We start from the raw sequence: 13,293 nt of genomic DNA on the forward strand, positions 1-13,293 counted from the left end.
TCAAGAGATGTTTGGAAGCTAGAGTTGTATCGATGATTTACATTAGGATGATTAAAAACATGTACGATGGAGACTCTTGGTTAAAACAATGAAAGATGATTCCAAATACTCTTCGGTTACAATGGAGCTGCACTAAGGATCAAGCCTTAACCTGTCTCTATTTGTTTTAGTGATGAATGAATTGATGTGACATATATTCAAAGGAATTGTGTAGTGGTGTATGTTATTTGCAGATGGAATAGTGTAGACATATCCTAAAGTCTAAAATTTCCAGGTCAAGTAAAAGTAAAATGACATATATAGAGTGCAAGTTTAGTGAGATTACGCATGAGGCAAAAGTGGAAGTGAAGATCGATGCATATAACCCAAGAGGATGTTTCAAGTATCATAAGCTACATAATCTAAGGAGACGAGGAGCTTGATGATGAGGTTCAATATTGCAACAACTATATTTACATCAAAGTTAGAACATTGAAAGGTGACTCAAAACACTTTCTGGACATGATGGAGGCTGCCTATAGGGATCAACCCTTAGTTTGTCTCTATTTCCCTAAGTGATGAAGGGAGTGACACGACATATTCAAGAGAAAGTATTGTGGTGTATGTTATTTAAAGATGCCATAGTATTAATAGAGACTCACAATGAAGTTAATGATGTGCTGGAAGTTAAGGGACAAATCCTATAGTCAAAACGTTTTAGGTTAGGCATAACTACTAAACATAACACATGAGGTGTAACTTGTAAGTGAAAGTGAAGATCGATACATAAGTCTCCAAGAAAATATGTCTCAAGTATCATGGGATACACAATATAAGGAGACGTGAGTTTGATAATGATGTTCCATGTGGTATTGAAGCGTAGGAGAAATGGAGGCTCGCACCATAATATTATGCTATAAGAATGTATCACCATAGTTTTAAAGTAAATTCTATGAAATGATGGTTAAATCAAAACTTTTTGAGAAATAATAGATCAAGATGAACCAGTGCATTATAAAGTGTGGATGTTTACACAATGCCATTTTCTACATATTCTATCATTTTTGTGTGCATTTTCAAGTGCAACTTAAATACTTAATGCTAAATATATAAAGGACTAATAAAAGAAAAGGAGAGAGAGTAGTAAGTTATAGATTATGTGATACAAAGAAAAGCTAACTATTTGGTTTTTTAAAGCTCAAGCAAATATTTTCTGTTAATCTATTGAACAATATCTTATTTTGATTCATAGTTCATAGATTAGAGACACTTTTAATAGCTAGGTAACTCTTATCATAATAATTCATTACTATGGCCATTGGCCAAGGAGAAAAGTTTTGTGAAAAAACTTAAAATTTGTCCCACATCACCAAGTGAAGAAAATGGATAAACCAGTACAGTGAGTATAAAATTGGGCCAAGGAGGAAGAAGAAACATACTTACCTGGACGGGGTCAATGGGCGATCATAAAGGTCCATGGCCTAGGTTGGTGACCTCCATTGCACTCTGGAGGGGTGCCCGCCTAAGATCGATCCAAGTGGTCGAGTCTACGTCATAATTTGTTACTGAGGGGGCCTGCGTTCGCGCGGCCCCTGCCAATACTAGTCCAATCTTTTCATTGTTGGCCCAATTCTAAGTGGCCCAATTTCCTGCCAATACTTGTCCAATTTTGCTTCATAATAATTTTCATCTCTGTCGAGGACTATTTTCAATATATCATATAGTAGGTTATTACAGCATCTTTCTTTTGGTGAAGGTAGAGGTAGAAAAATTGTTTTTAAAAATTCTTAGCTCAAGTGCATCAATTAAGATTGTTTTTGAAATCAAGTATGAATCATAAAAACAAACTCATGTTTCATTTGTTTGGATTGTGGTTAGATATTGTTTCGTATTTGCATTGTATGGTACTTTATTGTTTTAAGGGAAAATACATAAAAAAAACTCTGAACTTGGTCGGATAACTTACTTTAGTACTTAAACTACACAAACGTTTAAATACCCCCTTTAAGATCTTTGAAGTGATTTTTTTCCACCCTGAGACTATAACACCACTCTCACCCGCCACATCATAGCCACGTAAGCGCCACATCATAACCATGTAGGCACCATGTCATTAATCTTTATTTCTTTTTTACTTATTCACTATTTTTTCTTAAACACTTTTTAAATTTAATTATATCAATTGATTAATTTATAAATGCATACCTCCACCCCCACCCCCTCTCTTTCTTCTTCCTTGTTGTTCACCATTATTTCAACCTTCCATACTTTCTTTTCTTCTTCTTCACTATTCAACAATTTTTTAAGTCACTTTAAAGAAAGAAATTCACATTATCTTCTTTGAACCCTCCCAACGAATTTACCCACTTGGAGAATGGATTTTTTTGAAAGCCAATATTTTCTTGACAACTCAAATAAGAAATGAAGATTGCATAAGAAAGTTGATCCAAAAAAAATATAAATTTTATGAGAAATGTTTGAATGATCTAGAAATCAAAATGGGTCGCTCAAAATTTAAGAAAGTTTACATTTGCCAAATCGATACAAAGAATAGAGTGAAATCGACGTCAATAAAATGACATTGCTATTGAATTTTACGGATTAGTAAAAGATTAGTGAAATGAAAATAGTGGATAGAGATGGGGAAGAAGATGGAAGAAGAGATGTTTCAATAGAGAAAAATGTGTATTGAATGAGACAACAAAATAAAAAAAATAAAAATTAAAGAAAATAAAAAGGGGACCCACTAATTTCATTTTACCTCTTTAATAAGAAAATTTACATATTTTAAAGATTTAATATATATAAAAAAAACTATTTAAATAATTTGTTATATATTGGCCAAATAAAAAAGGCCATGTGTAGGGCTTTAAAAATTCAGCTTTTTTTTTCTCTTTTTTTCACGCACTTTCAGGAGAGTGCACTCACTCTCTCTGCCACATCATCCCTTAGGGGGTGTTTTAATCACTTAAAGATGTTAAGGGGGGTATATAAACACCCGTGTAGTTTAAGTACTAAAGTAGGTTTTCGTGCCAAGTTTAGATATTGTTTCGTATTGCATTGTAGGGTACTTTATTGTTTTAATGAATATAATGTTTGAATAGATTGTATTGTTCTTCGTTATTGCATGATGTCACATGTCTATAATTTGAATGATAAACCTACAAGAAAAGTAGGGTGCATGATAGAGTTACTATGAACATGTAGGATAAAAGATGAAATATGATTATTAAATAATAAATAAAGAAACATGTCTTTTCGTTGTTACCTAACGATGGATTTAAACGATGCGATACAATAAAATTTAAGTAACAATCAAAACAAACATTATATTTAACCAATAATATAATACAATACAACGGGTAATAACTATCCAAACAAGGTGTTAGTGTCTACTTAAATCTCAATAATTAAATACTTACTCTTTCTGGTATAGGTTTATATATTAATTGTTTGGATCTAAACTATTGAATGTAGCAACTACTTACTAGGTCTGATAATAATTTTTATGATTTATAACCCTTAAAGTGTGATTTGAATGATTTGGCTTGGACTTTTATAATAGAGGTTTCAAGTTCGATATTCTTTGTCTACGACAACACCTTTTTGGATAAAGTTTGTTTCACGAAGCTTGCTTAGTATAATGTATAGTTTCTATATGATTTGTGGGTTATTGTATATAAATTTTTTTACGTTATGCAGATTCAAAGAATAGCGACTGTAAATTTTCTTGTCATCAATAAATAAATATGAATAGTACCAAGTTTTCATTGCAACATAAACAAAATTCCCCAAGGCACTCTAGGGTGCACGTACTTAAAGACTAAGATACTGAGACGTTGGGTAAATTTTACAATTAATTCAAACTAATTTAATTTCAAGAATGCAATTTAATCTAACATGATTTATATGTGGTCACAAATCAAAGTCATAGGGATGATTGTAATCAACATTGGTATAGCTTGAAATAAATTACAATTCTATGAGAAAAGATTTTTGTAAAATTACGAAAGTTTTTTCACATTCTTCTTACTTTCGTTACGTAGAGAAAATGAATGACTCTAAATTAAAAAAAATCTTTTTAAATATGCATCTATCGTAAAAAAAAAAAACACTTTGATGAGAATAATGAATTATTTTTAATCGGAAACTCATATTTAGAGGTACACTTTTCATAATTCTGTCATTTTTCATTTATTTAATTTATGCTATTTTAAAATATATTTTTTGTAATAAGCGTTTTTTAGAATTTAATTAAACTTTCTTGTTGTTTTACCAAATTACCCTTATCCTTAAGGAGTATTTATGTATCATTGCATTTTCATTTTTCGCTTCTCGTATCTAGGGTTTTCTAAGAGCTTGGCATCTCTTCCAAAACAAAAGCAGCAGCCGCAGTGTAACACAGTGAAACCCTAGCCATGGTATGTGTTCTCAACCACGCTTATTCCTGTACAAATCTCTCTCTAGTTTACTGCAATTGCGCCTTTTTTGCTTACTGATTCGTTTTTTAAATTTTGTTGTTTGATTTTGATATTATATATATAGTCTCTGGTTGCAAACGAAGAGTTTCAGCACATTCTTCGTGTGCAAAACACAAATGTTGATGGAAAGCAGAAGATCATGTTCGCTATGACCTCTATCAAAGGTATCGGTCGCCGTTTTGCTAACATTGCTTGCAAAAAAGCCGATATCGACATGAACAAGAGGTGATTTTTCATTTCATTTTTAAGCGTATTATCATTATTTTTTGTTTAGATCCAGCTTGTTGATAACCTTTCTATGTAGTTTATTGTATTATTTTTTTACTTAGATGTATTTGTAGACAGTGTCGAATCTATGATTTTGAGAACATGAGTGCACCACTAGAAAAAAGAAAACAGATGTAATAGTTTTCAGTTTAGAATTCACTGTTGAACACTGTTTGATTTTAATATTTTCATTGGAATCATTGTTGCACAGTACAGAAAATAATTTGATAGAACTAAGCGCATTTGAAGCTAATATAGCTTAAAATAGTTAATTTGAGAATATTAACTCCAACAAGTATGAAACTGGGGTGTAGGAAGGCCTAGTTGTCAATAAGTGTGTCGAGAACTATGAGATCTCGTGGTCAAATCCTAGCCTAGACAAAAATACTAGGTGATTTCTCGTGCTCAAATCCCAGCCTGGACAAAAATACTAGGTGATTTCTTTCATTTGTTCTAGCTTTGATGGGCAGAGTTATTTGATATTCGTGGTTGGTAGGCGGTTATAAGCATACATGGAATTAGTTGAGATGTGTGCAAGCTGACCCTCACAACACGAATATGAAAAACCCAAAGAAATGAAGATGTGATTTAGAGACTAAAATGGGTGAGACAAGGAAGTTATAGAGGGACCAATTGTTGTTAGGATAGGATATAGTATAGGATATTGGGGTTAATTTGAAATATTGGTATAGACTATTACCATATATACTAACCAAAGTACTATTAAAAATGAAATAAATGGATAGAATAAGTATCCTTTACTTTCATTATGATGAACAAAAATAGAAATGGTGGTCTATATGAATGTGAATTAGATGTCCGTCTATGATAGGTGGTTATTTTACTATGTCAGAGGTCGAGCTTAGGAGGGTGACCCATTTGGGGAGGGTTTCTAATTTTGTATTTGTGGGTATGAAATACTTGGCTACTGCTGTTCTGAAGTTTCACTTTGCTTAATCCACACTATAGTGCATGCACCAAGGAGTTGAAGGCTTGCCTCAAATATAATGATCAATTGGTATGGAGATGTTATGGATAAATATCTTAGTGATTGGTTATATGAAAAGTATGTGCTAATACATTAAACTCTTATGTTTAATCTGGGTCACAAAACATAGCTTAGAGCCTGATTGAAAGGTCTTATAGGTTTTGACTTGTATAAGGCAAAAGCTTTAAGTTAAGAATTCTAACTTTTGACTTGTTTCGTCTTTTTGGCTTAAAAGCACTTCTTTTGTTTTGCCCAAACACTACAGAAGTGCTTTAAGTCTATTTGAGCTTAAGTGCACTTAAATTTATGCCAATCCAAACCGGCCTTAGTTGCACCTGAATTAAAAACATGAAGTGTCCTTTTTCCCTCGATTTTCTCCATATATTCTGTTGTTTCGACTCGACATATTTTACTTAATTACGTTTTTTTTTCAATCTGCTGTTTCATATATTTGATATCTGTGTTCTTTGCTTTTCATGGAGCAGATGTATATTTTGTTTTTCTTCATTTGCATCTCTTCAATAGAGTGTCCACTTGATTACCAAATTACACTCAACTAAATTACTTTTCTAAAATTACTTCTCTCTAAAAAAAGTAGTTTTCTTATTCCTATATTTATATCCATATTTCGGTGCATGGATCTGGTGCTATTCTTTACCACATCAACTTCCAGTTAGGATAATCTTCTAATGATCTGTGTTTTTGGTGATCTAACGAGAGAATATAACCAACTTACAAAACTTGGTAGTTATTTTATTTGTAGTTTATTTTGTGGGCTTGACTAAGTGATTATGTAGCAATAGGTGTTGCATTAAGTGTCCATGTGCTCTTTTTCCAGCTCTATATTTTAGCCTTGCTGTAAGGTTATCTAAATTTGTTTATCTCCTCTGTCTTCTGTAGGGCTGGTGAGCTTACTGCTGCAGAGCTTGATAGCTTGATGGTAGTTGTGGCTAATCCTCGCCAATTCAAAATCCCAGATTGGTTTTTGAACAGACAGAAAGATTACAAGGATGGCAAGTTTTCCCAAGTTACATCTAATGCCCTTGACATGAAACTTAGGGATGACTTGGAAAGGCTGAAGAAGATCAGGTGTGTTATCAGGCCATATGCTTTTGCTACTAACATCTTCACTACTTTTTTCTTATATATTGATTATGTCTGTTGCTGACAGGAATCACCGTGGTTTGCGTCACTACTGGGGCCTCCGTGTCCGTGGTCAGCACACAAAGACCACTGGTCGCAGGGGAAAGACTGTTGGTGTCTCCAAGAAGAGATAAATTATCTACATGCAGATTCCTTTATGTTTTATGCTTCTCTTTAGAATGCGTAATCTGGACACTTGCAAAAAGTTTGTTAGGGTATTTTTGTATTGTTTGCATTTGAACTTTCTTGTCCCGCCTTTTGGAGATCTATAGTTCCTATAAATCTTCCCATGGCAGTGCAAGCATGTTTTTACTTTTGGGATCAAAGTTTTGCCGATTGCACTTGGATTAATACATCAAATATGAGTACTTTTTACGGAGATGCATCCTTTTTTCAATTTCCAGTTTTTCGATATTAGTTGTCGCTGTGGGCGTGTTGGGTTTTTGTTTCCTGAATGCGTTTTGGACCTTGGTGTTCTTCATTTTGATTTATGAAAACTTCTATACATGTTTAAACCGAATAATACGTAGTGCTGTTCATGGTTATTTTTCTATATGCAAGGGGAAACTCTCTAATAACTCAAATAATAACAAACTTTCATATGCATCTTCAATCTGCCACTACTGGGAGTAAGGGGTTCATCTGAATTTGAAATTGACTAGATCAAGTATTTGAATACAGTTGTCAAAAAGCACGTGACAACTTAATTTGTCCATGTAACAAATGACTCATTACTTTTGAGGTGTGTGTTGATAAACTTTGTATCCATGAACATAAATTGAACAAACGTTTTTTTTTTTTTTCTCTTCCGGAGATAAAATTCTATGAAGAGAATATGTTTTAACACATAAATAAGAAATAAAAATAATTATATTTTAATTAATATTATTTGAAGAGGCTTGTAAAAAGTAAAACCTTAATTCTAAAACCCATAAAAGGCAGTTGAGTCTCTGCTTCACCTTCAGTCGTCTTCGTTCGTTCTTATTTACAGTGTAACAATTCCAAGATGGTCCGAAGCTTAAAGAACCCTAAAAAAGCTAAAACCAACAACAAGGTGCAATTTTCTCTCTCTCATAATTTGTATCTTTTTGCTATTCACTCTGTTCCAGTTTTGCTTCTGGACGAGATTTAATTTGACTAATTTTTAAAGCTAAATCAAATTAAGTTACTGTAATATTTTTAAAAAGTACTATAAGAAAAACTATAAATTGCAATTCTTTTTGTATGAATAGGTTGAGAAAATATATTTTGAAATTTTAATTTTGTCGTACAAAGCTTGCCTAGTGTAGTTTATTTCTCTGGTGTGGTTTGCGGGTTATTGCATAGGAGCCCAGTCTGTGGGTTCCCTTGCCAATAAAAGTTTTTTTGTGATCAAATTTACGTAGTTTGATAATTTTTGTTACATGAAAGAAAATCTGAAATTTGAATATTAAAGAAAGGGGAAGGTTCCTCGGATTCCGTGCCGTCGTTGGCAGCTAAAGTATGGCAACCAGGAGTAGACGAATTGGAGGAAGGTGAAGAGCTTCAGTGTGATCCTTCTGCATATAATTCTCTTCATGCCTTCCACATTGGCTGGCCTTGTATGAGGTATTTTCTCTATTGCCAGAGTTGTACCAATTGATATTTGTTTTGTTATGTATCGCATTGCGAATATTGGGACATGAAGTTTTAAAACAGTTTTGGATGTGATTGATATATTGATTGAATTGGCAGTTTCGATGTGGTGCGTGACTCGCTTGGTTTGGTGCGGACTGAGTTTCCACATACTGTATATTGTGTAGCAGGAACACAAGTAAGCTCTCCTTTCATAGTACACCGAACAACAATAGCTTAATTGTTGCTAAACATATTTTTTTAGTGACAATTAACACTCTTTGTAAATGTCCCTAAAGCCTATAGCGACACTGGATCCAATGACAATTAACTAATGCTAGTAAAAGACTTTATCGTTCTTTGCTAATGTGCATATTTATTGCTACTAAAAGTTGTTTTTGTTGTAATGTCATGTTATGTCAGCTCGACCTGCTTGTTAATTCTAATTAGGATCATCATAACATCCTAAAAGATTCTCTTGAAAAGCTTGGCTTGCAAGCGGAGAATGATGAATTTCACACACTTTTTGGGTCAGCTTTGTGATTTTATGATTGGAAAATGCTCTTTGTATCGCTAGGCTCCCTTTGTTTTATCATCAAAATCTAGCATAACTAGGGAACATCCGAAAAGATTATGGCAATATATGAGAATGATTCATCACCATCATCGTGTATTAAAACAAGAATGTCCCATTCAAGTCAAACTGCTATTTATTTGCTGAATAGACAGGTAGATTGAAAAAATCATGACTATGCTTAACGTTAAAACACTCTGAAAAACCCACATCCGGTGAAAACTTTTTGTTTCCCTTGAAAAAGAACAAGTTCGCTCCTATTAACATAGGGACTTGAAGTGGAATGAAAGGTATGATCCACGCATATTCATATGTTTGTTCTGTTCCATAAAAGAAATTTGAATTCTTAATTAATTGTTTCCGATTCACTGTATCTTACCTCTTTTGAAATGGAAATATCACGAACTAAGGGTGGTCATTTATTTCTAGCCAAGAGTTGTTGGGAATTAGCTTCGGACTTCGGAGGATGATTTCTATACATTGGCAAAACTCTTTTTGATAAGCAAAAGTAATTACCAGAATCTATCTGTATTCATTGCAGAAATTCCTTCTGTTTTAGTTTCTGTAATCCCATTCGTTTTTCTGTTTTTCTGTTTTTCTAATGAATGTGTTTGACATATTTGTTTGCCAATGTTATGGTATAGAATTCCTTTTTATAGTAGGGAAAATGAAAATGGAGAAAACCAAAATTTGATTTAGTAAGAGAAGATTTAAGCTCCTGAAACATGTCTTTCAGGCAGAGAAAAGTTCTTGGAACTCGATTGGAATTTTTAAGTTATCTAATGTATCTGGAAAAATGCGAGACTTGGTGCTAAGCGATGAGAACTCTGATATGGACAGTGAAAGTAGCGACAGTGATGAAGAAGAAGTGGAAGCTGTTCTACAGGTACTTTATTTCTTAACATTATCGATATAGTTAATATGACACTATATGTATGCATCACATCTTTCAAAATTGTACAGCTACGCAAGGTGTCTCATGAAGGATGTGTTAATCGTATACGTGCTATGGCACAAAACCCCAATATAGTTGCTTCTTGGGCTGATACTGGTCATGTTCAGGTACGACTAGTGAATGAATCTTTTTCTTCCATTTAGTCCTATCTTTAGCTAAGTTCGCATTGATCCGAAGGACAACTTCCTTCCATGTGATTTTACGTCTATCTTGTCTAGTATAATTTTGTCCTCTTATATTAGGTTTAATGCACTGACAGGTGTGGGATTTTAGCTCGCATTTAAATGCTTTGGCAGAATCAGAGAGCCACGGGGCTTCTGCAGTCTCTAGTCAATCACCCTTAGTTAAGTTTGGCGGACACAAAGATGAAGGCTATGCTATAGATTGGAGTCCTCTTGAACCAGGGAGGCTTCTTTCAGGTACGGCATAGTACTCTTTGCACATAATTACATTCCGTGGTGACATGGCATATGTCAGCGGAAACAAAAAAACTATTCTTCCTATCTGTCATTGCCTTGGTGGACACAGTTACCTGGTAGGAGGTGACAGGTATCCCATGGAATTAGTCGAGATGTGCGCAAGCTGGCACAAACATCACGGTTTTTAACAAAAAAGATATTAATTGTTCTAACGTCTGATGTTGTTACTAGGGGACTGCAAGAATTGTATCTATTTATGGGAGCCAACTTCTGGTACGTGGAACATTGATTCTAATCCTTTTATTGGACACACTGCAAGTGTTGAAGATCTTCAGGTGAGCGCTCGTATAGCTAGAGTACTAGTTACCTCACTTTCAACTTTTCTCATTTCTTATGCTAAATTCTAAATTAAAGCCGACTTTCTCTGATGCAGTGGAGTCCTATAGATCCTTTTAGGTTCGCCTCTTGCTCAGTTGATGGAACTATTGCATTATGGGACACCCGTGAGAGAAATTCTCCTTCTTCAACTATAAAGACACATAAGGCAGATGTCAATGTTATATCGTGGAACAAGTACGGGACTTCTGTTGTTTACTTTTCACATCTATAGTAATGGTTATATTGTCATGTGTGATTGTTTTTTTCACCAGGTTGGCGAGCAATATGCTTGCATCTGGAAGTGATGATGGGACATTTTGTGTTCACGATATTAGATTCGTAAAGGTATTCTGTTAATACTCTCTAAATTCTTGGCACTTAAAAATGTACATTGATTCTCTTATACTTGGAAAGGGGTGGGAAGTGGGAATGAGATTGGTAGAAGTTCATCTCGTCCTACTTCTAACCGCCTTCATAGGGGAGAAAGTGTGGTTCTTTTTGTTTAGAGAAGGTAATAGGGGAAGAAACAACTGCTTATTCCTTTAACAGGAAGGACGAGACACTACTGTGGACCTCGTGGCGTACTTTGAATATCACAAACATCCCATCACTTCTATCGAATGGAGTCCTCCTCATGCAGCCTCCCGTGAAGCCTCCTCAATCGTTGCTGTTTCATCATCAGACAATCAGTTGACGTAAGAACTCTAATGGGAATGTTGAACATCCTTAATTATGTCACTATGGTTCTGTTTTTGCAATAAATCTCTATGGACGTGTTGGTCTCACCATCCTTTTTCTATTTATCAGTATATGGGATCTTTCTTTGGAGAGAGATGAGGAAGAGGAGGCAGAGTTCAAAGCTAAAATGAAAGAGCAAGTCAATGCCCCAACAGATTTACCCCCACAACTTCTCTTCGTCCATCAGGTACTTATGTCGATCACTATTTCTCTCTGATGAGAGCAAAGTTTATCTGCTTTAAGTTTAGTCAGAGTGTTAGTGGTCAAAAACAGACTCAAAGTATTGCCTTTTCGCGAGTTACTTACCTGCACTATAATTATAACCAATTTTTTAAATCAAAACACACACCGACTATCAGTTGTTCCCTTTTCCTACCTGAAATATCACCCATCATTCAGGTAGGAAAAATGAACATCTGATAGTTTAGGTAAGAAATTCATAAAAACGTAATACTTCAGGTGTTTTTTTGACCATAATCTCTTATTCTGATGACATTTCTCTTGCACTCGTAACAGGGTCAGAAAGATTTGAAAGAACTTCACTGGCATCCGCAGATCCCAGGAATGGTTATATCCACTGCAGCAGATGGTTTCAACATACTTATGCCATCAAACATTGAAAACGCGCTTCCTGCTTGATACTTCCTTTGTTAAATACGCAAATAATGATTGATAGTTCGTTCCTATTTTGTTAGTGCCTACTCTATGTGATCACATTTAGTCCTTTAACATATATTGTGCTTGAGTTCCACCAGTTTATTCCCAGAATGGATCCTTTGAACTATATCAATACATACAAATAACACATTACATTATTTACTTATATGATGAAGCAACAAGAAGAGTCTAGTCTAAAGCTAATTCCTTGTATATGAAATGAGTATACGTGTTTTTCGTATTCACTCTATACTTCCTGCACCTTTGTGTACATGTTTAGTTTCAGGTTCGGGTGACGGTTATGGAAGTTAAATACTAGTCAATAACTGCTCTAAATATTATACCGAACAAGCTATTTTTTATGGGGTAAAAAACTTAAATATACAATTTAAACACCTAAATAACCTCTATATAACAATAGTTTGACTTTACACCAACATAGCAATAGAATCTTTACAAAATAAAAATAAATTTAAAAAAGGGTAAAAAAGAAGAAGCAACGCATCATTCAATATTAAATAAGATATTAATTCCTTAATTTACTCCAATTCAGTTACCTTCCACAAATATTCATTACTTAATATTTCTCTCTCATAGAAAACAACCTATTGTAACCAAAAACAAAGTCTTTATCTCCTGTTTAAGGTCGTTTCAATGGTTGAAAGCAAGAACGTGTCCGTTTTAATTCAGCACGACAAATATGAGATATCACTGGTATGTATCGTTTTTTTAAAATTACTTATGATTTATTTTTGTAAGATTATATAGTTTGATTTTTCAAAAAAAAAAAGCAAATGTTTCAGTGGTTGAAAAATCTCCTTTTAAGGCTTTTTTGTTGTGGTTAATCATGAAAATTTTATTATTTGTAAATTGATTTTGATGAATCATTCATGGCACTAATGTTATTTGTATAATTGTTAAAACGAACATTCCGTATGGTTCGTAGATTATGGTATTATGAATTGTAGGATTGCAAATATAATCAAAACCAAGATTAACACCTAATATAACTCGAATTCTATAAATTTACCACTATTTAATGACAATATTAATATGGAAATCAATGTTAAATAGTAATGTACTCACTTTTTAATTAATTTGGTTATCCAAAATAATTTGAT

At 33.7% G+C, this 13,293-nt stretch overlaps 2 protein-coding genes across 2 annotated transcripts; both read left to right on the forward strand.

Annotated features, from left to right (window-relative positions):
- The first annotated feature begins 4,308 nt into the window (after positions 1-4,308).
- On the forward strand, positions 4,309-7,241 carry LOC102586955 (40S ribosomal protein S18). The gene is made up of 4 exons (XM_006350925.2): positions 4,309-4,400; positions 4,525-4,685; positions 6,616-6,804; positions 6,887-7,241. The coding sequence occupies exons 1-4, from the start codon at positions 4,398-4,400 to the stop codon at positions 6,990-6,992; spliced, it is 459 nt and encodes a 152-aa protein (XP_006350987.1). The 5' UTR covers positions 4,309-4,397; the 3' UTR covers positions 6,993-7,241.
- A 527-nt stretch (positions 7,242-7,768) lies between these two features.
- Positions 7,769-12,266, forward strand: LOC102587290 (glutamate-rich WD repeat-containing protein 1-like). The gene is made up of 12 exons (XM_006350926.2): positions 7,769-7,912; positions 8,294-8,445; positions 8,572-8,650; positions 9,762-9,911; positions 9,989-10,087; positions 10,240-10,399; positions 10,631-10,734; positions 10,833-10,972; positions 11,050-11,122; positions 11,327-11,472; positions 11,585-11,702; positions 12,032-12,266. The coding sequence occupies exons 1-12, from the start codon at positions 7,865-7,867 to the stop codon at positions 12,152-12,154; spliced, it is 1,392 nt and encodes a 463-aa protein (XP_006350988.1). The 5' UTR covers positions 7,769-7,864; the 3' UTR covers positions 12,155-12,266.
- The last annotated feature ends 1,027 nt before the right edge of the window (positions 12,267-13,293 follow it).

Source organism: Solanum tuberosum, unplaced genomic scaffold (assembly GCF_000226075.1).
Source record: "Solanum tuberosum cultivar DM 1-3 516 R44 unplaced genomic scaffold, SolTub_3.0 scf00131, whole genome shotgun sequence".
Lineage (NCBI taxonomy): Eukaryota > Viridiplantae > Streptophyta > Magnoliopsida > Solanales > Solanaceae > Solanum > Solanum tuberosum.